We start from the raw sequence: 25919 nt of genomic DNA, 5'->3' as shown, positions 1-25919 counted from the left end.
TACAAAATTGCTCATCTCCAAAATTGTTTCACACAAAAAAAGGCATTCTTTTTCCAAACAGCTTGAAACTTTTACTATAAAACTATGAGACAAGAGAACCCAAATGCACAGAACAAACTTGAAAACAATCTTGATGCACCCAAAAATGGGTCAAGAAACTTTTTTTCCAATGGCTCAAGACTTGAGACTCTAAAATATTTTTAATTATTACTTCTCGAAGCTTGTACAGTTTGTCTTGGCAGTCCTTAAGGCGCTTGGTATTATCACTACAATGCAAGAATCTGAGGATTTGCAGGAAACCATTGCGAGGCATTGCTGTAGCAACAAAGACGACATGAACATCAGCATTGCACTGCCAGTAAGATCGAATCGATGGAAGCTGATGATAGTCCATGAAATGGTTGATGGCAATGAACTTCAGGAGCTCTTCTTTTGTCAGTCTCAGGGTTTTCCCATGCTGTGTTGCATATAGGTTTGACTGAAAAACCACAAGGTTAAGAAATTCATCCCCAAGTATATCGGCAAAGTAGTCTGAACAGGTCTCACAATCTTGAAAGAAATCGAGGTTAACTCAAGTTGGCTCCGAGAAGTCACTCACTTGTGTCTTGCATTTCGTTCCAGTCCGCAGTAAGTTCGATAGCAGGTCGTCCGAATTGGATTCAGTATCACCAATATCACTGTCATATGACGACGAAGTCTCCGCATCAGCATCGTCTAGAAGATCTCCTTCAGGAGGATCAATGCTAACTTCGTTGAGAAGACCCTGGTCCTGTAAAGCAGTGACTTCTGGGGGAACTGAATCAAGGATATCTCCAGCCATTTCGAAACTGCTATCAGGAACACAGGAGCTTGATGTTCCTGCTAAATATACGTCAGAGACGACAGCATTAGACGTGTCGATGTCAGCAAAATCGTTGATACGCAAGGGTTGCAGCTCTACGTAACTATTGAGAAAGGAACGATTTTCGAGAGGGTCTTCCGCAAATAGCTCAGGACCCATGTCTGCTTGGTCGTATTGCTCGTCAACGTCAGTGTCCCCTCCATTATCTTCAGATATATCCTCGTCAAGGTATGCCAAGATTGTTGAGTCTGTAAGGTTCCTTCGTTTCGTCATGGCAACCTGAAACAAGAGATTTGATGTGCAGGTTATTGTATCCAGGCCCAAGAAAGCCTGTAGGGTTAACAAGATTAACATTAAAAAGATTAGCAATAAACAAGAAAACCATATTTAACCACTAGTAGCTAAACAGTACCTGCTGATGGGTCATAAATGTCACGGATGAAAAAACGGCACTCGCTGACGTGACATGTATGTCACGGGTCAGAAATCAGCAAATGCTGACGTGACATATCTGTCGCAGCTGTTTTTATGCTTTTTGGAGTCCACTGAGAAAACAAAACAATTTGAAATTTACATCAAAATGTTCTACAGACAATGGGAATTCTAACGAGCTATTACACAATCCCTTACCTCAAGTTACGAGCTCACCATAGGCGAAATAAACAAGGTTATTTGACTGTTTCAGTTTTACTGTATGCTCTCCGGCAAGAATGAGTCTGATAGCTCATAGGATGGTCAACCACCATCGTGCGACCCACCATCTTGCAGCTCTTGAAACAGCAAATTTAATGATACCAAATTTGACTAGATGTCTTTAGTAGAAAAAAAAGAAAAATTCCTAAAGTTGCGTGACATAAAGGTCACGTCAGGCGCGAAAGGGTTCGGCAACATTTAGTTTTTAAGCATAATGGGCAAAGGGGAGGGTGGGCGTGGGAAGGGGAGTAGTTGTCCTCCAATTACTTTCGACTATTAAAAAGGGCAATAGTCCTTTCTATTTTCAATCGAATGAGCCCTTCTCGAAGTTCCTACGACAACTCCTTCGATACGAAGTGCCCTGGTCTAAAAAAAAACAAAAAAAAAATGATAATGATAAATTGTACCCACACAGATCTCTTCTATAAAAATGTTAAGCCTTCTAGTCACTTTTGACCATTAAAAATGGCAATAGGACTTTCAATTCCCATTCGAATGAGCCCTTTTTGAGTTTATACGTCAGCGCTTTCTATAAAACACCTTTTATTCCCCAAGGGTATAAAATATAATCCTTGCCCTGACGGCTATGGGGGGGTTGTCGGCCTCAAAGACCTAATTTCAAGAACTTTCAAATACGTTGAACAAAATGGCTATCTCAAAATTTTGATTGGATGTGTTTGGGGAAATGATGGGCGTGAGAGGGGCGTCAGTTGCTCTCCAATCACTTGAACTATTAAAAAAGGCACTAGCCCTTTCAATTTTCAATCGAATGAGCCCTTTTGAAGTTTCTACGGCAATGCTTTCAATAAAAACCTTATATGCCCCCAGAGCATAGCTTACAACCCTTGCCCTGAGGCCTGGGGGAGGGGTGTCATTCTCAAAGACCTAATTCCCAGAACTTCCAACTAAGCTGAACAAAATTGCTGTTTCAAAATTTTTATCGGATGTGTTTGGGGAAATCGTGGACGTGAGAGGGGGGTTATTTGCACTCCAATCCCTTCCGACTATTAAAAAGGGCACTATCCCTTTCAATTTCCAATAGAATTAGCCCTTTTGGAATTTTCTACGACAACGCTTTCTAAAAAAAACCTTATGTGCCCCAGGGCATAACTTAAAAACCTTGAGCTTAGGGCCGTGAGGTGAATGTCATCCTCAAAGACCTAATTTCCGGACCTTTCAACTACGTTTAACAAAATGGCTATCTCAAAATTTTGATTGGATGTGTTTGGGGAAATGTTTGGGGTGAGAGGGGGGTTACTTGCTTTCCAATCACTTTTGATTATTAAAAAGGGCACTAGCGGTTTCAATTTCCAATCGAATGATTCCTTTTTGAATTTCCTACGACAACTCTTTCTAAAAAAAAAACCTATATGCCCCTGGGCATAACTTACAACCCTTTCCCTGAGGGCTGTGAGGGGAGTGTCCTCCTCAAAAACTTAATTTCCGGACTTTTTAACTACGTCGAACAAAATGGCTCAAAATTTTGATTGGATATGTTTGGGGAAATGGTGGGTGTGATAGGGGTGTTATTTATCCTCCTATCACTTTCGACTATTAAAAAGGTCACAGGCCTTTCTAATTACCATTCGAATGAGCCCCTTTTGAAGTTCCTACAACATGAGTATCTATAAAAACCTTATATGTCTCCAGGGCATAACTTACAATCCCTTGCCCCGAGGGCTCTGAGAGGGTTATCATCGTCAAAGACCTAATTTCTAAAACTTTTAACTACGTTAAACAAAATAGCTATCTAAAATTTTAATTGGATATGTTTGGAGAAAAGGTGGGCGTGAGAGGGGGTTAGTTGCCCTCAAATCACTTTCGACTATTAAAAAGGACACTAGCCCTTTCAATTTCCAATTGAATGAGCCCTTTTTGAAGTTACTATTACAACGCTTTCTCTAAAAGTCTGATATACCTCCTTGGCACAGCTTGCAACACTTACTTCGAGGTCTGTGGTGGGAGGGTCATTCTCAAAGATATAGTTTCCGGACCTTTCAACTACTTTGAACAAAATGGTTATCTCAAAATTTGGATTGGATGTGTTTGGATAAATGGTGGGCGTGAAAGGGGTGTTAGTTGCCCTCCAATCACATTCGAATATTAAAAAGGGCACTAGCCATTTCAATTTCCAATCAAATGAGCCCTTTTTGAAGTTTCTAAGGCATCGCTTTCTATAAAAAACTTATACGCCCCCAGGGCATAACTTACAACCCTTGCCCTCAGGGCTGTGGGGGGGGGGGTCATCTTCAAAGACATAATGTCCAGAACTTTAAACTAAGTTGAACAAAATGCCTACCTCAACGTCTTGATCGGAAGTTTTTGGGAAAAAGGGGGGCGTGAGAGGGGGGTTAGTTGCCCTCCAATAACTTTTGACTATTAAAAAGGGTACTAGCCCTTTGAATTTCCAATCGAATGAGCCTACGACAACGCTTTCTATAAAAACCTTATATGCCTCCAAGGCATAACTTACAACCCTTGCCCTGAGGGCTGTGGGGGAGTATCCTCCTCAAAAACATATAATTTCTCTTTGGAAATCAACTAAGCTAAACAAAATGGCTGTCTCAAAAATTTGGATTGGATGTGTTTGGGGAAATGGTGAGCTTGGAAGGGATGTTAACTGCCTTCCAATCACTTTCGACTATTAAAAAGGGCACAAGCCACTCTATTAAAAAGGGCACAATTTCCAATCGATTGAGCCCTTTTAAAAGTTTCTACGACAACTCCTTCGATAGGAAGTGCTCTGGTATGAAAAAATAATAATAATAAAAAAAAATAATACATTGTGCCAGCATCATTCTTTACTTAGGCAGCGCGATTGCTTTGCCTATGATAGTATTGGTTATTGGGAAGTATATAGACGTTTTCAGGAAGGATTTTTTTTCTGGGGGGGGGGGTTGGAGGAGGGGGTTACGTGGGAAAATCTTTCCGTGGAGGATGTTTCCTTGGGGTAAAGGACATTTCTATGAACACATTTCTCGAATGAGAGTAGAGAGGGCCTATCGACTCCCAGAAGTACATAATTTATGCATGTTTTTATGGTTTTTCTCACTGAGAATAAAAAAACAGGATTTTTCTCACTTGAAAAAACAGGATTTTTCTCACTTTGATGGTTGTTTCTTGGACGGTTATGAGTGTTAGTCAATTTATTTGTTGTTTTTCATGGATGTCAACATCAATTTATGTCTGTTTTATGGTTTTTGTCACTGAGAATGAAAAAACAGGATTTTTCTCACTTTGATGTATCTTCAAGGCCGATTTATTTTAAGCCAATGATAGAGTCAGATACAAATACTAAGACAATAAGGCGAATAGGTAAATATTATCATGAGTTGAGCGGCGGGAAAATAAGGCATATATTTTCTCTATAGTTTTTTTAGTAGTTCGTGACTTTACTTCGAAGGAGTGAGAAGAACCGATTGACTCTACTCATTTGGATATATATTGGTGTTGATGATGATGACGTTTGGAATGTTTACCCTATTAGAAGTAGATAGTGGAGTTGATGGTAATAATAAAAGAGCATCAAATATTGCGGTTGAACTTACGAGAGGATCCCGGCTTTGTCTGGAATGGGATGAAGTTTATCAAATATATGTGATGTCCTTGAGCGAATTGAAAATGGAGGATCAATTATGTTTCGCTGCTAAAGTTGATGTAGCACATGTGAATGGACTTCAATGTGCAGTAGGTGTAGTAGTTAAACAAATTGACGACAATAAACCGTTTTACTATTTGTAAGTGCATAGTATTATTGTTGTTGTAATTATGCAACGAAACTGTTTTAAAATAGAAAAGTTCTCCATTCTTTTTTGGTCAGTTTGAGTTATTATGGCTAACGTATCATGATCAATCTAGAGTCAGCAGTTAGAGTGAAAGGACTGAAAAATGAAAAAATTTGAGAAAGAGAGAATTAGATCGAATCTAGTGATTATGGAAAAACATTTGATTTTGGATGACGATTTTCTCGAGTTATCTCTCAAACGCAGGATATGCTCTCGGGGAACACTTGACAATATAATGAAAACTGATTCTCCGCCATTGGACTATTGTATGAAACTTTTAAGATGTGACTCAAATGCTTTATGGATGTTTCTTGGATGGTTATGAGTGTCGGTCAATTTATTTGTTGTTTTTCATGGATGTCAACAGCAATATATGTCTGTTTTATGGTTTTTGTCAATTGATTACATAATATCTCCGACGAGTACAGCAATTTAAGGATGTTTTATGGTTTTTCTCACTGAGAATGAAAAAACAGGATATTTCTCACTTTTATGGATCAAGGAATGGGAAACAGGAAGTACATACATCCTTTTAAACCAATCAGAGAGTCGGTTAAATATCCATAAAAGCCAAACAGATGGAGGTTTACATATTAGCGGCGGAGGATTTGAGAGAATATAATGAAAGGATTTTTGCTATATTTTTTTTATTATTATGTGAATAGAATTCACTAAGTTCTTAGTTAGCAGTGTGATAACATGAGTGAACAAGTTGAGTTAGAAATATCCTTTTATTGCAACTGTTCTATTTGTGAAAGTCATTTTCATGATTTTGAACATTCTCATAATCCTACTGTATCTTTAGTCAGCAAACGGGCGGAGATAGATCAAAAGAATCTAGAGAAAAAGAGAAGAAAAACTATATGTGATATGGAGGGAAATTTATATCCATTGCAAATAAGCTCATATAAAATAAGGTTTGATTTGACAGAAAAGGAAGATCAAATGAAGATCAAATGCTCTTTACTTTTAGTTGAAAAATATCCTTTGTGGAAAAAAAGTTTTTGTCACTAACCAATATATCATTAGACATAAGTTTACAGAAAATTTACATTTGAACAATTATTTGTCATTATTTCTGCTCATCTTTGATTTAGTTTAGCAGCTCTTTACTTTTAGTTGAAAAAAATCGTTTGTGGAAAAAAAGTTTTTGTCACTCTATTAAATATATCATTAGACATAAGTTTACAGAAAATTTACGTTTGAACAATTATTCGATATTATTTCTGCTCATCTTTGATTTAGTGTAGCAGCTCTTTACTTTTCTCTGAAGAATATCCTCTTGTGGAAAAAAGTTTTGTCACTCTAACTAATATATCATTGGACATAAGTTTACAGAAAATTTACGTTTGAACAATTATTCGACATTATTTCTGCTCATCTTTGATTTAGTGTAGCAGCTCTTTACTTTTCTCTGAAAAATTTCCTCTTGTGGAAAAAAGTTTTTGTCACTCTAACTAATATATCATTGGACATAAGTTTACAGAAAATTTACGTTTGAACAATTATTCAACATTATTTCTGTTCATCTTTGATTTAGTGTTGCAGCTCTTTACTTTTAGTTGAAAAATATCTTTTGTGGAAAAAGTTTTTGTCTCTCTAACAAATATATCATTAGCCATAAGTCTACAGAAAATTTACGTTTGAACAATTATTCGACATTATTTCTGTTCATCTTTGATTTAGTGTAGCAGCTCTTTACTTTTAGTTGAAAAATATCCTCTTGTGGAAAAAAGTTTTTGTCACTCTAACTAATATATCATTGGATATAAATTTACAGAAAATTTACGTTTGAACAATTATTCGAAATTATTTCTGCTCATCTTTGATTTAGTGTAGCAGCTCTTTACTTTTCTCTGAAAAATATCCTCTTGTGGAAAAAAAGTTTTTTTCACTATTAAATATATTATTAGACATAAGTTTACAGAAAATTTACGTTTGAACAATTATTCGACATTATTTCTGCTCATCTTTGATTTAGTGTAGCAGCTCTTTACTTTTAGTTGAAAAATATCCTTTGTGGAAAAAAAGTTTTTGTCACTCTAACAAATATATTATTAGACATAAGTCTACAGAAAATTTAAGTTTGAACAATTATTCGTTATTATTTCTGCTCGTCTTTGATTTAGTTTAGACGCTCTTTACTTTTAGTTGATAAGTTCCTTTTATGGAAAAAAAGTTTTCTTCACTAACACGTTTGTCGCTATGTGAAAGCCTACAGAAATTTAAGTTTGAAATAACCTTTATTGACTTTGCTGCTTATGTGTTAATCAGCCTATCGTCGGACAGCATTTATTAGACAGATAACCTTTGTGGAAAAAATTTTTTTTCACTCTAAAACGTTTATCATTATACACAAATTTACAGAAAATTTAAGTTTGAACAATTATTCATTGTTATTTCTACTCGTCTTTTATTTTGTTTAGCAGATCTTAGTTTTTAATTGAAAAATGATCTATTAGGTAATAATGTTTTTTTCACTCTAACGCGTTTATTATTGGACATAAGCTTACAGAAATTGAGGATTGAGATAATCCTAGTTATTAATTCTACTCGTCTTCTATTTAGTCTAGCAGCTCTTTACTTTTAGTTGAAAAATGCCCTCTTGTGGGAAAAAAGTTTTTGTCACTAACAAGTTTATCATTAGATATAAGTTTACAGAAAATTTAAGTTTGAACAATTATTTGTTATTATTTCTGCTCGGCTTTTATTTAGTCTAACAGCTCTTTACTTTTTGTTAAAAAATGAGCTCTTGTGGAAAAAAGTTCTTTTCACTCTAACACGTTTATCATTAGACACAAGTTTAAATAAAGTTCATGTTTGAGCAATTATTCGTTATTATTTCAGATCGCCTTTTATTTAGTCTAGTAGCTCTTTACTTTTAGTTGAAAATGCCCTCTTGCGGAAAAAAAAGTTTTTGTCACTCTAACAAGTTTATCATTAGACATAAGTTTACAAAAAATTTAAGTTTGAACAATTATTCGTTATTATTTCTGCTCATCTTTGATTTAGAGAATTCCTTCTTCTTAACAGCAATGTAGATGCTACTGATGATATAATGGAGATCCATTATACAGAAGATGGCTTATCATATACGTCGGAGGATTTGGTACGGAGGGGACCTTCGGGCCGACTCTGTATAGAAGATGATGAGCGGTTGGTTGATGGTTTGCCCTCTTCGATGAATATCATAAGAATACGAGAGGATTTATTTGACATGCCTCCTCTCCTAGATATAGTAGTAATTGAAGAAGAAGACGAGTTTCAAATAATTGAACCTGAGATAGTGTACCTGAAAACTATAATAAATATTGATATAACAAAAGAATAAATATTTGAAGAATGATTTTTTTTTATCTTTGATAGAAAACTTGATTGAGGATTGATACCATTCTAAAGGCTGATCTATTCAATCTGAACTACTCATGCATAGAAGTCTCTGATGATATCCTTACTCTATATATATATATATATATATATATATATATATATATATATATATATATATATATATATATATATATATATATATATATATATATATATATATACTAATATGTGAAAATTAAAATAGTACTAACAAATTTATTGTATGATTATAATATAAAACTCATTATACATATCAATAATTAGATTTATCGTTAAATCATATATGAGAACTCTTCCACCACGGTTTTCGTTGTTTAAAATCATTTCCGTAGAATGACCTGTTATGTTGTCTCTTAAATGGCCACTTTTTCTCTTCTCTTAGAATATATTCATCATAATATTCAGAGTTATATCTTGATTTATACACATTTTTCATTGGGTTTTCACTGCTGTCTTTTACGCTATAGAGACATCCCTCTTTTCCCAGTCTCTTCATTTGATCTTCCTTTTCTGTCATATCAAACCTTATTTTATGTGAGCTTACTTGCAATCGGTATAAATTTCTCTCCATATCACATGAAATTTTTTTTCTCATTTCCTCTAGATTCTTCTCATCTATCTCTGCCCCTATGCTGTCTGAAGATACAGTAGGTTCATGAGAATGTTCAAAATCATGAAAATGACCTTTACAAATAGAACAGTTGCAATAAAAGGATATTTCTAACTCAACTTGTTCACTCATGTTATCACACTGCTAACTAAGAACTTAGTGAATTCTATTCACGGACTAATAAAAAAACTATAGCAAAAATCCTTTCCTTATATTCTCTGCAATCCTCCGCCGCTAATATGTAACCAGCCCTCTGATTGGCTTAGAAGGATTTGTAACCGACTCTCTGATTGGTTTAAAAGGATGCATGTACTTCCTGTTTCCCATTCCTGGGTCCATAAAAGTGAGAAAAATCCTGTTTTTTCATTCTCAGTGAGAAAAACCATAAAACATCCTTAAATTGCTGTACTCGTCGGATATATTATGTAATCAATTAACTAAAAACCATAAAACAGACATAAATTGCTGTTGACATCCATGAAAAACAACAAATAAATTGACCGAGACTCATAACCATCCAAGAAACATCCATAAAGCATTTGAGTCACATCTTAAAAGTTTCATACAATGGTCCAATGGGAGAGAATCAGTCCTCATTATATTGTGATGTTTGTCCCGACAAGATAGTATCCTACATTTAAGAAGTAACTTAAGAAAATCGTCATCCAAAATCAAATGTTTTCTATAAACATTAAATTTTATCCAATTCTCTCTTTCTAAAATTTATTCATTTTTCGATTCTTTCACTCTGACTGCTGACTCTAGACTGACCATGAATCGTTAGCCATAGCATTCCAACCTAACCAGAAAAGAAAGGGAACATTTTCGATTTCGAAACAATTTTATTGAATAATTACAACAACAATAATACTAAGAACGGACAAATAGTGAAATTGTTTATTGTCTTCAATATGTTTCACCACTACACTTAAAGCATATTGAAGTCTATTCATATGTTCTATATCAAATTTTTCAGGGAAACATAATTGATCCTCCATTTTAAATTTGCTCAAGGATATCACATATCTTGCATATACTTTATCCCATTCCAGACAAAGCCGTGATCCTCTCGTGATTTCCACCGCAATATTTGGTGCTCTTGTATTATTGCCATCAACTCCACTATCAACTTCTAATAGGGTAAACATTCCACTCGTCATCATCATCAATACAAATATATATCCAAATGAGTAAAGTCAAACTGTTCTTCTTCTCACTCCTTTGAATTCTATTCACAGACTAATAAAAAAACTATAGCAAAAATCCTTTCAATATATTCTCTCAAACCCTCTCCAGCTAATATTTAAACATCCCTCTTTTGGGCCTATATTTATATTTAACCGAGTCTCTGATTGGTTTAGAATAAATTGGCCTTGAAAATACATCAATGTGAGAAAAATCCTGTTTTTCATTCTCAGTAACAAAAACCATAAAACAGACATAAATTGCTGTTGACATCCATGAAAAACAACAAATAAATTGACTAACACTCATAACCGTCCAAGAAACATCCATCAAAGTGAGAAAAATCCTGTTTTTTCAAGTGAGAAAAATCCTGTTTTTTTATTCTCAGTGAGAAAAACCATAAAAACATGCATAAATTATGTACTTCTGGGAGTCGATAGGCCCTCTCTACTAATGAGCCCCTTTGAAGTTTCTACGACAATACTTTCTATACTTGTATGCCCCCCGGGTATAACTTACAACCCTTGCCCTGAGGTTTTTTTTTTTTGGGGGGGGTGTCAACCTCAAGGACAGAATTTCTAGAACTTTCAACTACGTTGAAGAAAATTACTATCTCAAAATTTTGATTGGATGTGTTTGGGGAAATGGTGGGCGTGAGAGGGTGATTATTTGCCCTCTAATCACTTCCGACAATTATAAAGGGCACTCTGCCTTTCAATTTCCAATCGAATGAGCCCTTTTGAAGTCTGTACGACAACATTTTCCATAAAAACCTTGTGTGCCACAGGGCGTATCTTGCACCCCTTGCCCTGAAGGCTGTGCGGGGGTTGTCATCCTCAAATAAATTATGTCTGAACCTTTCAAAAATGCAGAAGAAAATTGCTGTCTCTAGATTTTTATGGGACTTGTGTTGGGGAAATGGTGGGCATGGGAGGGGGGTTATTTGCCCTCCAATCACTTTCGACTATTAAAAAGGGCACCAGCAGTTTCAATTTCCAAAGAATGATTCCTTTTTGAATTTTCTACGACAACGCTTTCTATAAAAAAACCTATATGAGTAGTAAGCATGTACGCAATCCGACGAGTGATTGCGTAATATGCCTTACCACGGGCAGGGTCCTATATATTCGACGAGTGATTGCGTAATATGCCTTAACACGGGCTATTACTACTGACGGTACATGCCTTACCAGACAGGTTTCCGAGCCAACACCTATTTTCTGGGCAAATCAGAGATGTTTCTACTTACGGTACTCAATATATCCATGTATAAGATACAGTTCTAACATGCATGATATGCCTTACCACTGGCTATTACTACAGAGGGTACAAGACTTGTCAGACATGTTTTTGTAGGTTTAATAGCCAAAACTAGAGATCTTCATATTACGTATTCAAAGGTGATCTCTTTGTAAAAATACTAGTTTTGGCCCGGAGTTAAACTGCTTTTCTTCCAGTGTCGTTTACATTATTAGCTGTATCTAATAATGATAAAAAGTTGTATCATTGTGTAAACTAACCCAATTTGCAAAAAAGGTATTCCATTGGCATAACTCTGATCTGAATGATCTTCATTGGTGATTGAATAATAGTGGTGAAACAGAGCTTGGTAACATTTTTAATTGGATTTTATGAATGTGGTAAAAAAGGGTTAAACTGCTTTTCCTCCGGTGTCGTTTACATTATTAGCAGTATCTAATAATGATAAAAAGTTGTATCATTGCGTAAAATAACTCAATATCCGAAAAAAGGAAGCCCAAGTTCACAATTCTAAATTGAATGGTCTTAACTAGCGATTACAATAGGGATGAAAAATTGCATGATAGACTTTCTAATCGGAATCTATAAAAGCAGTAAAAAAAGGTTAAACTGCTTACCAGTTAAGGTAACTAACCCAATTTGTGAAAAAAGGTATTCCATTGGCATAACTCTTCTATGAATGATCTTAATTGGTGATTGAATAATAGGGGTGAAATAGAGCTCGATAATATTTGAATTGGATTGTATGAAGGCGGTAAAAAGGGTTAAACTGCTAACTCATAGGCAATTTATTATAAATTTGGAATAGCATCAATATATGGAAATGGTTAACGATGACAAGATGACCTTGTGATTGGACCTAGCTTTACTTCCCGGATGTGTTCTGTATAATACACAAGTACCATTTGAATAGTGTTGTCAATATAAAATATGCTCTAACATTGTAGTATACTAAAAAGTTGATACTAATAGAGATGTAGATGGCAAGGAAAGAATTTTAATAAAGAAATTCAGAACAATCCTTAGAAATCCTTAGAAATCAACTAGTGAGATGATGATTATAGGTTAAAAGCATCAAGGACCGCAACCATCAATGACCCTAACCACCAAGGACCTCAACCTCCAAGGCTCCCCTGTCCCCAATTCTCCAAGGGTCCCGCTTCCTCCAAATTTTTAGGCCCCTCTCCCTATTTTTTATACTTTTTTTAAATTTTTTTTATTTTTTTAATATAGTGTTTTTCAACTTTTTTTTACATGTCTTAGAATGACATAAAACATACTTAAAACATAAAAAATTCACATTTAATATTTTCCAAATTCAAAATGAGAATGCTATAGAAATGTTAGTCGTGACTTTTACTATTAGAAAAATAATGTTTGTAGTAGCACTTTTTTTGGATTGAATTTTTTTTGGACTTAGAAATTATTCAACTCTTTTTTAACGTATCTTAAAATGACATGAAATATGCTTGTGGCTCTACCAATCGTACTCTATGCTTGCTCATAGACACGACGTGGCTTTCCCACTGGTACTCTATGGCGGGTTATAGACACTACCTAGTTTATTACATGTGCTAAATCAGTAACTTTTACGCAGTGGATGGATAAACACATAACTCATATCTTTAAAAAGTGAAGATGAAGCATTCTAAAAAGTTTGTTCACATGATCGTGTTATTGTAGCATTGAATGCTGACAAGGAGAAGTATTTACACTATGAAACAAGTACAAGTGGTAGCACTATCAGAAACGTATCCGTGCATTGTCATGACATTAAGGAATTAAATTTCTTTGGAGTACCAAAACAATAAATTCTTATGATGGTGGATATACGAGATTGAGATCTCCGGAGATGATTGCACTCAAAGAGAATTCCAACATAAAAATAATAGTTGATGAAGAGGGGCATCTTCTTGCTAGTGCTTGTGGTAACATGTTACCCAGTGTTAAACCCTATCGTCAGCTTTCGGGTATTAGCATTCAAATGAAAGGAAAGAGGAAAAGAAAGGCCTACGCTTCTACTAATATCATAAACCATATCTTGTCTACTTGCCGAAACTTTTACCTGTGTAAAAATAAGGTTGTAATAGACAGTGAAATTGCCGGAAAAATAAAAAGGGCATTGGTGGAAAATATCACTAAGGAATACAAAGATGAATCGATGAAAAACAAAGCACAAGTTAACAGTATTACTAGCATTGATCAAACACTCAATGAACCAAATAATACCAAAGACGAAACGCATATTGAACCTGTCGGTGACACACCAGTAAAAATTGTGTATGACTCAAAATGGGATAATGATTATTCTACTGATTACGAACTAAGAGAAGACAATAGGTACAATATCAAGAGAGAACATGGTGAACTATTTTATGGAACAGATTCGAAATGTTCAAAGCTGTTCATTGATATTAATAATGTATAATAATATATTTTTTGTATTAATATCCTACATTACATTATTTCATTAAAAATATATTATGCATTACATTGCTATATGTTCATTATTTTTAGAGTATGCTAGCATGTCAAACGTTTAGAATGTCTATTAAAACATCGGAGATATAAGAAAACGAATTTGCATACATCATATGTCGGATGATAGGTTAACATGGAGAAAATCTAAGTATCACAATGAATAAATTCTTTATCAACACCTTTTGTAGGTTAGGTCACGATAAAATTGATAAAAATCTAAATCAGAGCGAATAGATTCTTTATCGACATTCATTGCCGGACATCTCGGTTAACATTATCAAAACCTAAGTGTCAGGGCGATGAAATTCTGTATCAACAAATATTGTCAGATGCATGGGATAACATTGACAAAATCTAAGTATCAGAGTGAATAAATTTTTTCTATCAACATCTTTGTCAGATACATCGGATAAAATTCACTAAATCTAAGTATCAGATTGAATAAATTCTTTATCAACATCCTTTGTGGGACACGTTGGATAACATTGTCAAAATCTTATGTATTAGAGTGAATAAATTCTTTATCAACTTCCTTTTTCTGTTACATCAGATAACATTCACAAAATCTAAGTATCAGAGTGAATAAATTCTTTATCATCGTCCTTTTTCAGATATGCTTGATAAAATTGAGAAAATCTAAGTATCAGAGTGAATACATTCTTTATCAATGTCTTTTGACAGATACGTTTGATAACAATGACCAAATCTAAGTATCATAGTGAATAAATGCTTATCAACTTCTTTTGTCGGATACATCAGATAACATTCACGAAATCCAAGTATCAGAGTGAGTAAATTCCTTATCATCGTCCTTTGTAAGATATGCCTGATAAAGTGGAAAAATTAGAATTATCAGAGTGAATAAAGAATGTATCAATGTCTTTTGACAGGTAATGTTGGTGACACTGACAAAATTTCAGATAAAGTGTAAAAGTGAACAAATTCTTTATTAACATTCTTTATCGATATCATTTATCGGATATGTCGGATAAAATTGAAAAAATCTATGTATTAGAATGAATAAATTCTTTATCAATATCTTTTGTCGAATTGACAAAATCTATTTATTAGAATGAATAATTTCTTTATCAACATCCTTTTTCGGCTCCCTCGGGATAAAATTGAGATGATCTAAGTATCAGAGCCAATAGATTCTGTTTCAATATCCGTTGCTAGATATGCCGGCAAACAGTATCAAAACCCAATTGCCAGAGTGGTTGAATTCTGTATCAACTTCTATTGTATGTACATGGGATGACATTGATAAAATATAAGTATCAGAGTTAATAAATTTTTTCTATCAGCATCTTTGTCGGATAAATCGGATCAAATTGACAAAATATAAGCATCAGAATAAATAAATGCTTGATCAAAATCATTTGACAGATACGTTTGACAGTATCAGAGTGAATAAATTCTATATCCTCGTCTTTTGTCAGATATGATTGATAAAATTGAGAAAATCTAAGTAACAAAGCGAATAGATTCTTTATCAATGTCCTTTCACAGATAGGTTTGATAGCATTGACCAAATATAAGTATAATAGTGAAAAAGTTCTATACCATAGTCTTTTTCCGAATATATCAGGTAACATTCACAAAATCTAAGTATCAGAGTGAATAAATTCTTTTTCATCGCCTATTATCAGGTATACATGATAAAACTGAGAAAATTTTTGTATCAAAGTGAATAAATTCTTTATCAATGTCTTTTGAGCAAAGCCTCTGCTAACTCTGACATAGTTGATGCATCAAATTGAACAAATTCTTTATTAACATTGTTTATCGATATCATTTGTCGGATACGTCGGATAACATTGAAAAAATCTATGTATTAGAATGAATAAATTCTTCGTCATCTATTGTCGGATATGTCATTATGAAAAAACTGTAAATAAGTAACAAACTCTTCCTTAAATTCACCTCTTGGATACAAAATACAGAAATTTCATTCAAGAAATAATGAAAAAATTATAATTTCCACGCTTCATTTGCATGCAATAGATACCGAGAGTTTTATGACTCCTCCCCGCAATGAATTCGACGAGTTTTAAGACTCCTCCCTACAATGAATTCAGATGGTTTTAGGACTCATACCCCTAGCCATAAGTCCAATTACCCTTGAGCAAAGGTATAAGAGAATGATGAAGTACTTCTCTACTTAAATACTAAATTAATAGCTTTCTGGATGATAGGACTGTATGACACAGAATTTATCGGTTTGGAAAAATCGTCTTTTGGTGTTATATTTGAACGTGCGTTTTTACTACTGTCTATGGAACTCGAAGGAATTGCCTTTTATCATTGGATAGTGAATTTTAATATGTTTGAGTATGATAAAAGCTTTTGCAGCATTACATTTCGCCGTATAAACAGGCTAGGATGCTACGATAGAGTGATTACACCACTTAATAATAGTGGTCAGGAACTGAAAAATGTTCAGGAGGAAGTCAATGAAATTTGCAGCTTTTTCGAGGTTGAAGCACTACGTAAAAGGTATTGTACCTGCAGATAAAGTTTTAATTCAAAGGTGTGACCCTAGGATTCCACTTTTCAATCTAAAAAATTTAAGTTTCCTAAATTTGAAGGGACTTATCACCGTCCTGAAGATGAGGTTAGGTTCTTCGCGCAGTGGTTACCTAGGGACATACGTGATCGCGATAAGTGCATAAGACCCGGTAAAAACTATTCTATATCATGGGATCCTTGTTTCTGGATTTTCATAATTTGTTGAATGAAATGGTCACCTCTTGGATACACAATACAGAAATTTCAATCATGAAATTATGAAAAAATTGTAAGTAAGTAACAAACTCTTTCTTGAATTCGCCTCTTGGATGCACAGTACAGAAATTTTGTTTAAGAAATTATGAAAAAACTGTGTGTTGAATTTAGGTTAGAGTGGTTATAAATTGCAGCACACCCGTTCAGACACACAGTCATAGTTAGAGAGACATCCAAGAAGTTTGGTTAATTTAGGCTCACTTAGAGTGGCCCTCTACTCTTATTCAATAATTTATTGAATAAAATTTCTCCAAGAGGTGAAATCAATAAAGAGTTTGTTACTTACTTACAATTTTTACATAATTTGTTGAATGAAATTTCCGTATTGTGTATCCAAGAGATGAATTCAAGAAAGAGATTGTTACTTAAGTACAATTTATTAATAATTTCTTGAATGAAATGTTTGTATCGTGTATCCAAGAGGTGACTTCAAGAAAGAGTTTGTTACTTATAATTTTTTCATAATTTCTTGAATGAAATTTTCGTATTGTGTATCCAAGAGGTGAATTCAATAAAGAGTTTATTACTTACTTACAATTTATCATAACTTTTTGAATAAAATTTATATATTGTGTATCCAAGAGGTGAATTCAAGAAAGAGATTGTTACTTACTTACAATTTCTTCATAATTTAATGAATGAATAGAACTATTCTAAAGAATAAAGACGGGTTAAGCTTAAAGATATTTATTGCTTAAACATTTAAAAAATTTTTTTTGAAAAAACACATATTTACATAAAAATAGTACTTAAAGATCACTGTTAATCATCCAGAAACGAGGATCACATGATATAGAATAGTTTTTACCGTGTCTTAGGCACTTATCGCGATCAGGTATGTCCTCAGGTATCCACTGCGCGAAGAACCTAACATCGTCTTCAGGACGGCGATAAGTTCCTTCAAATTTGGGACACTTAAATTCTTCTAGATTAAAAAGTGGAATCCTAGGGTCACACTTTTGAATTAAAACTTTATCTGTAGGTTCATTACCCTTTATGTATAGTGCTTCAACCCCGAAAAAGCTGCAAATTTCACTGACCCCCTCCTGAACATTTCTCAGTTCCTGACCACTTTTATTATGTGGTGTAATCACTCTATCGTAGAATCCCAGTCTGTTTATACGACGCAATTTAGCACTCCACAAGCTTTTATCATACTCAAACATATTATAGTTTACTATCCAATGATCAAAGTCAATTTCTTCGAGTTTCATAGACAGTAATAAAAAAGCGCGTTCAAATATAACACCACAAGACGATTTTTCCAAACCTATAAATTCAGTGTCATATAGTCCTATCACCCTGTAAGCTTTTAATGTAGTATTTAAGTAGAGATTTAAGTCATGATTTTACTTGTGTGAATGTCTGTTGTATCTTGCTTCCCTTGCTAGGTCTCTTCTCATGTTGTGTGTGTCTTGTTGGAAACTTATGATTTTGTATTTTTACTTATGCTGGTTCATGATTTTACTTGTGTGAAAGTCTGTTGTTGATTGCTTGCCTTGCTAGGTTTCTTCTCATGTTGTGTGTGTGTTCTTGGAAACTTATAATTTGGTATTTTTACTTATGCTGGTTAATGATTTTACTTGTGTGAAAGTCTGTTGTTTCTTGCTTCCCTTGCTAGGTTTCTTCTCATGTTGTGGGCGTGTTGTTGGAAACTTATGATTTGGTATTTTTACTTATGCTGGTTCATGATTTTACTTGTGTGAAAGTCTGTTGTTTCTTGCTTCCCTTGCTAGGTTTCTTCTCATGTTGTGTGTTTGTTGTTGGAAACTTTTTACTTATGCTGGTTCATGATTTTACTTGTGTGAAAGTCTGTTGTTTCTTGCTCCCCTTGCTAGGTTTCTTCTCAAGTTGTGTGTGTTTTGTTGGAAACTTATGATTTGGTATTTTTACTTATGCTGGTTCAGGATTTTACTTGTGTGAAAGTCTGTTGTTTCTTGCTTCCCTTGCTAGGTTTCTTCTCATGTTGTGTGTGTGTGTCTTGTTGGAAACTTATGATTTTCTATTTTTACTTATTATGGTTAACAATTTTACTCGTGTGAAAATCTGTTGTTTCTTGCTTCCCTTGCTAGGTTTCTTCTCGTGTTGTGTGTGTGTTGTTGGAAACTTATGATTTGGTATTTTTACTTATGCTGGTTCATGATTTTACTTGCGTGAAAGTCTGTTGTTTCTTGCTTCCCTTGCTAGGTTTCTTCTCATGTTGTGTATGTGTTGTTAGAAACTTATGATTTGCTATTTTTACTTATCCTGGTTCATGATTTTACTTGTGTGAAAGTCTGTTGTTTCTTGCTTCCCTTGCTAGGTTTCTTCTCATGTTGTGTGTGTTGTTGGAAACCTAGGATTTGGTATTTTTACTTATGCTGGTTCATAATTTTACTTGTGTTAAAGTCTGTTGTTTCTTTCTTCACTTGCTAGGTTTCTTCTCATGTTGTGTGTGTGTTGTTTCGAAACTTATGATTTGTTATTTTTACTTATGGTGGTTCATGATTTTACTTGTGTGAAAGTCTGTTGTTACTTGCTTCCCTTGCTAGGTTTTTTCTCATGTTGTTTGTGTTTTGTTGGAAACTTATGATTTGGTATTTGTACTTATGCTTTTTCATGATTTTACTTGTGTGAAAGTCTATTGTTTCTTGCTTCCCTTGCTAGGTTTCTTCTCATGTTGTGTGTGTGCTGTTGGAAACTTATGATCTGGTATTTTTACTTGTGCTGGTTCCTGATTTTACTTTTGTGAAAGTCTGTTGTTTCTTGCTTCCTTTGCTAGGTTTCTTCTCATGTTGTGTGTGTGCTGCTGGAAACTTATGATTTGGTATTTTTACTTATGCTGGTTCATGATTTTTCTTGTGTGAAAGTCTGTTGTTTCTTGCTTCCCTTGCTAGGTTTCTTCTCATGTTGTTTGTGTGTTGTTGGAAACTTATTATTTAGTATTTTTACTTATGCTGGTTCATGATTTTACTTGTGTGAAAGTCTCTTATTTCTTGCTTCCCTTTCTAGGTTTCTTCTCATGTTGTGGGCGTGTTGTTGGAAACTTATGATTTGGTATTTTTACTTATGCTGGTTCGTGATTTTACTTGCGTGAAAGTCTGTTGTTTCTTGATTCCCTTGCTAGGTTTCTTCTCATGTTGTGTGTGTGTGTGTTATTGGAAACTTATGATTTGGTATTTTTACTTATGCTGGTTCACGATTTTACTTGTTGTGAAAGTCTGTTGTTTCCTGCTTCCCTTGCTAGGTTTTTTCTCATGTTGTGTGTGTGTTTTTGGAAACTTATAATTTGGTATTTTTACTTATGCTGGTTCATGATTTTACTTGTGTGAAAGTCTGTTGTTTCTTGCATCCCATGCGAGGTTTCTTCTCATGTTGTGTGTGTGTTGTTGGAAACTTGTGATTTGGTATTTTTAGTTATGCTGGTTCATGATTTTACTTGTGTGAAAGTCTGTTGTTTCTTGCTTCCCTTACTAGGTTTCTTCTCATGTTGTGTGTGTGTGTTGTTGGAAACTTATGATTTGGTATTTTTACTTATGCTGGTTCATGATTTTACTTGTGTGGAAGTCTGTTGTTTCTTGCTTCCCTTGCTAGGTTTCTTCTCATGTTGTGTGCGTGTGTTGTTGGAAACTTATGATTTGCTATTTTTACTTATTCTGGTTAATAATTTTACTTGTGTGAAAATCTGTTGTTTCTTGCTTCCCTTGCTAGGTTTCTTCTCATGTTGTGTGTTTGTTGTGGGAAACTTATGATTTGGTATTTTTACTTATGCTGGTTCATGATTTTACTTGTGTGAAATTCTTCTGTTTCTAGCTTCCCTTGCTAGGTTTCTTCTCATGTTGTGTGTGTGTTGTTGGAAACGTATGATTTGGTATTTTTACTTATGCTGGTTCATGATTTTACTTGTGTGAAAGTCTGTTGTTTCTTGCTTCCCTTGCTAGGTTTCTTCTCATGTTGTGTGTGTGTTGTTGGAAACTTATGATTTGGTCTTTTTACTTATGCTGGTTCATAATTTTACTTGTGTTAAAGTCTGTTGTTTCTTGCTTCCCTTGCTAGGTTTCTTCTCATGTTGTGTGTGTGTTGTTGGAAACGTATGATTTGGTATTTTTACTTATGCTGGTTCATGATTTTACTTGTGTGAAAGTCTATTGTTTCTTGCTTCCCTTGCTAGGTTTCTTCTCACGTTCTGTGTGTGTTGTTGGAAACTTATGATTTGGTATTTTTACTTATGCTGGTTCATGATTTTACTTGTGTGAAAGTCTGTTGTTTCTTGCATCCCTTGCTAGGTTTCTTCTCATGTTGTGTGTGTATTGTTGGAAACTTATGATTTGGTATTTTTACTTATGGTGGTTCATGATTTTACTTGTGTGAAAGTCTGTTGTTACTTGCTTCCCTTGCTAGGTTTTTTCTCATGTTGTTTGTGTTTTGTTGGAAACTTATGATTTGGTATTTGTACTTATGCTTTTTCATGATTTTATTTGTGTGAAAGTCTATTGTTTCTTGCTTCCCTTGCTAGGTTTCTTCTCATGTTGTGTGTGTGCTGTTGGAAACTTATGATCTGGTATTTTTACTTATGCTGGTTCATGATTTTACTTTTGTGAAAGTCTGTTGTTTCCTGCTTCCCTTGCTAGGTTTTTTCTCATGTTGTGTGTGTGTTGTTGTAAACTTATAATTTAGTATTTTTACTTATGCTGGTTCATGATTTTACTTGTGTGAAAGTCTGTTGTTTCTTGCATCCCTTGCGAGGTTTCTTCTCATGTTGTGTGTGTGATGTTGGAAACTTATGATTTGGTATTTTTACTTATGCTGGTTCATGATTTTACTTGTGTGAAAGTCTGTTGTTTCTTGCTTCCCTTGCTAGGTTTCTTCTCATGTTGTGTGTGTGTGTTGTTGGAGATTTATGTTGTGGTATTTTTACTTATGCTGGTTCATGATTTTACTTGTGTGAAAGTCTGTTGTTTCTTGCTTCCCTGGCTAGGTTTCTTCTCATGTTGTGTGTGTGTTGTTGGACAATTATGATTTGGTATTTTTACTTATGCTGGTTCATGATTTTACTTGTGTGAAAGTCTTTTGTTTCTTGCTTCCCTTGCTAGGTTTCTTCTCATTTTGTGTGTGTGTTGTTGGAAACTTATGATTTGGTGTTTTTACTTATGCTGGCTCATGATTTTACTTGTGTGGAAGTCTGTTGTTTCTTGCTTCCCTTGCTAGGTTTCTTCTCATGTTGTGTGTGTTTTGTTGGAAACTTATAATTTGGTATTTTTACTTATGCTGGTCCATTATTTTACTTCTGTTAAACTCTGTTGTTTCTTGCTTCCCTTGCTAGGTTTCTTCTCATGTTGTGTGTGTGGTTGGAAACTTATGATTTGCTATTTTTACTTGTGCTGGTTCATGATTTTAATTGTGTGAAAGTCTATTGTTTCTTGCTTCCCTTGCTAGGTTTCTTCTCACGTTGTGTGTGTGTTCTTGAAAACTTATAATTTGGTATTTTTACTTATGCTGGTCCATGATTTTGCTTCTGTAAAAGTCTGTTGTTTCTTACATCCCTTGCTAGGTTTCTTCTCATGTTGTGTGTGTGTTGTTGGAAACTTGTGATTTGGTATTTTTACTTATTCTGGTTCATGATTTTACTTGTGTGAAAGTCTGTTGTTTCTTGCTTCGCTTGCTAGGTTTCTTTTCATATTGTGTGTGTGTTGTTGGAAACTTATGATTTGGTATTTTTACTTATGCTGGTTCATGATTTTACTTGTGTGAAAGTCTGTTGTTTCTTGCTTCCCTTGCTAAATTTTTTCTCATGTCGTGTGTGTGTTGCTGGAAACTTATGATTTGGTATTTTCACTTATGCTGGTTCATGATTTTACTTGTGTGAATGTCTGTTGTTTCTTGCTTCCCTGGCTAAGTTTCTTTTCATGTCGTGTGTGTGTGTTGTTTGAGACTTATGATTTGGTATTTTTACTTATTCTGGTTCATGATTTTACTTGTGTGAATATCTGTTGTTTCTTGCTTCCTTTGCTAGGTTTCTTTTCATGTTGTGTGTGTGTTGTTGGAAACTTATGATTTGATATTTTTACTTATGCTGGTTCATGATTTTACTTGTATGAAAGTCTGTTGTTTCTTGCTTCCTTTGCTAGGTTTTTTCTCATGTCTTGTGTGTGCTGTTGGAAAAGTTTTAAGCTTGTTCCCTGCTTTAGCTGAAAAACCTTTTCTGTTTGTTAATTTCTGTGTCTCAAGCACGCAAAAAAGTATTGAAAAATGTGTTTGGGGGGAGGGGGGGAAAAAAAGTCGGATGGGGGCCTCTGTGTCTCAAGCGCGCAAAAAAAGTATTAAAAAATGGGGGAAGGGGCTAAAAAGTTGGGGGGAGGGGGACCCTTTTGTGTCTGAAGCGCGCAAAAGAAAATTATTAAAAAAATGGGGGGGGGGGCAAACAAGTTTGGTGGAGGGGGCCTCTGGGGTTGGGGTAGGGGACCTTATAACACTGTTCAAATGGTACTTGTGTATTATACTGAATACAGTCGAGAACCGCCCAAATAAAGAATAATATAAATCTCTTAATAGGAGTTAGTATTCCCTGAGATGCATAACCATTTTAGTTTCTACTTTCAAATTTATCTTGTCTCATGGTGAAATTTTGTCAATCAGCTATTTTGTCCCGTCTATATTTTCCCTTTTCCTCCTTATCTGATGATGACACCTTGTTATCACAGTATTCCATCCAGTGATTGACAGCTCTTATCTGGTAATTCTGTAAATTTCCGTCAGTATTCCAAGTCCCTGATTGGCCTGGAAGGAGATACGTGATCTTATAGAGTTAGACTGGTTATAGATGGCAGTAGAGGTGCCCCCCTGTATTCAATAATGGGTTCCTACTATTGCTGTCCCATTCCTATCTTTAACTGGGCCAAGTCCGGATTGACTACTCCCTCTCAATTTGTTAACATACCAGTACAATATTTTACTATTCTGCCGTCTATCTGCATCTTCCAGATCCTCGGCAATTTTATCCATGGCCTTCACTTCACACCTCCTTAGTTCATATTTTAATGCTTTCTCCATTTTCTTTACATTCCTTTTGTTTTCATATGATCTATCACTCAGATAATTCTTGTACAAGTCCTTTCTCCTTTCTATTAAATATAAAGCTTTTTCACTAATATTCTTAGCTTCCCTAATACACCTTCAGCAACTTCACAAATTATTTTTTCTAAAATTATTCCAACCATTTTCCATATTATCAAATTTTAAACTCTTAAGTTTAGTATTCAACTGTTCCTGGAAAGTTTCTCTCAAATTCTCATCCTGGAGTCTACCAACATCATAACTTCCCGGGAGGTAGTTACCCTTTCGATATTTCAGCTTTAAATTAACCCTTGACACTACTAGATGGTGATCTTTACTTTTAACATCAATAACAGTTCTCCTATATACCCTAGTATCTTGTATTGATCCTGCCAGTCTTCGGTTTACTATAACATAATCAATAAGGTTTGCTGTCTTACCATCACGTGAATACCATGTTAACTTATGAGCCATTTTATGACCAAACACCGTATTGGTTATAACTAGATTGTTATACTTACAAAATTGCAAAAGTCTGCATCCATTACTGTTTTCTTTTCCTATACCAAACTTACCTAGGTTAGGATATCATCTATCCCTATTTCAACCGACCTCAGCGTTAAAATTTCTCAGTGAATACATAGTATTTCTACATGGGACACTGTCTATTTTCTCCTTTTACTGTAAATAAAATTCGTCCGAGTCACTAGTTTCTCCGTCAGTCGGTTCTACAGGGGCGTATATTACTATGACTGATACCCTGAGCTTTTTAGTCATAAAATGAACAATTAGTATTCAATTAGAACAATTAGAATGAATTTTCAAAAGCAATACTTCAGAAAACAAAAGGAAGTATAACCAAGTTTAGATTGTAACACATTTGGGGCTTTTAAGTGGATTAATTTTACTAAAAAATCGCAAGCTTGAAGAATCGACCCAGTTTGGAGTTCCCTGGTCTTAAACAAAGGACTAACAATTAGAATCGTCTATCTCATATTATATGTTGTCTTCAGCTTAAAGAATAGGGTTGTGGCATGCATCCAATATAAAACTCAAGAGGTTAGATCCTTCCCCAACATAGATTTTTAGCCTTCGCAAGTTTCCATTTTGAGTATATTTAGTACTAAAAAATCTGTAATATTTTACTAGTTTTTTAATCCAATTAATGGTTCCTCATCAAGGTTTGCTTCTTAATCTTGTGGTCATTGACTGAAGACTACTTGCTAAAAAGTAGAAATACCTTCCTAAAATTAACTATTTTGCAGACTCGGAAGCAGAAGAGAAATATAAGAGTTGGTTGCTCGAACGATATAAAGAAATTGTTGATTCCAGACTGAAACAGCTTGACTCTGATGACTTTGATGTATTTCAAGCAAACCTCCTGTGTCTTATGGATTTTATTCGTCATGAATCTTTATATCCGATCCATTTGTCAGAAGTTAATGGGTTCTATTTCCCAATAGATATTATAAATGTGAGTATTTTAAAATATTCAGATTCATTCATGATTTAATCATTATTATGTTTGAATTCATTAGTAGCCTATCGGCTTATTTTACCTTCTTTTTTTTCTTTGTTTTAAGAATTTTGAAGCAGGATAATATACAAGTTTGAGTTTCTTTCTGAACATTGGTGCACGCGTGTCTGTGAATTCACCTCATATCGTTTGTGTTGTGGGTAGCTTTATATTTGGCCAGTGAGGTGCTATCTTTTGAGTTTTCTGGGAAGTATAAAACAAAGCAGAATATCTCTGGGGTATGAGCTAAACACTAACGTTAGCTTATAAGCAAATATATCCGATATACAAATCAATAAATAATCCTTTATTTAAACAATTTTTCTAATTTAGTTAGCTAACATTCTGGGATGTCTCTGTGCA

The 25919-nt window shown here is 34.4% G+C and overlaps 1 protein-coding gene across 1 annotated transcript in view; it reads left to right on the top strand.

The window, feature by feature from the left end:
- LOC148946852 (nucleolar complex protein 4 homolog) overlaps positions 1-25919 on the top strand; it is an 89364-nt gene that overhangs the window by 16764 nt on the left and 46681 nt on the right. Inside the window, exon 3 of the mRNA XM_089097164.1 lies at positions 25306-25514. Coding sequence (XP_088953290.1) covers positions 25306-25514 — 209 coding nt within the window. The remainder of the gene's footprint in view (positions 1-25305; positions 25515-25919) is intronic.

The sequence above is a fragment of the Artemia sp. Qi Xiang Cuo genome, chromosome 11 (assembly GCF_049724085.1).
Source record: "Artemia sp. Qi Xiang Cuo chromosome 11, ASM4972408v1, whole genome shotgun sequence".
Lineage (NCBI taxonomy): Eukaryota > Metazoa > Arthropoda > Branchiopoda > Anostraca > Artemiidae > Artemia > Artemia sp. Qi Xiang Cuo.
The sequence above is the reverse complement of the archived record's forward strand: the minus strand, read 5'-3'. Positions and strand labels throughout refer to the sequence as shown.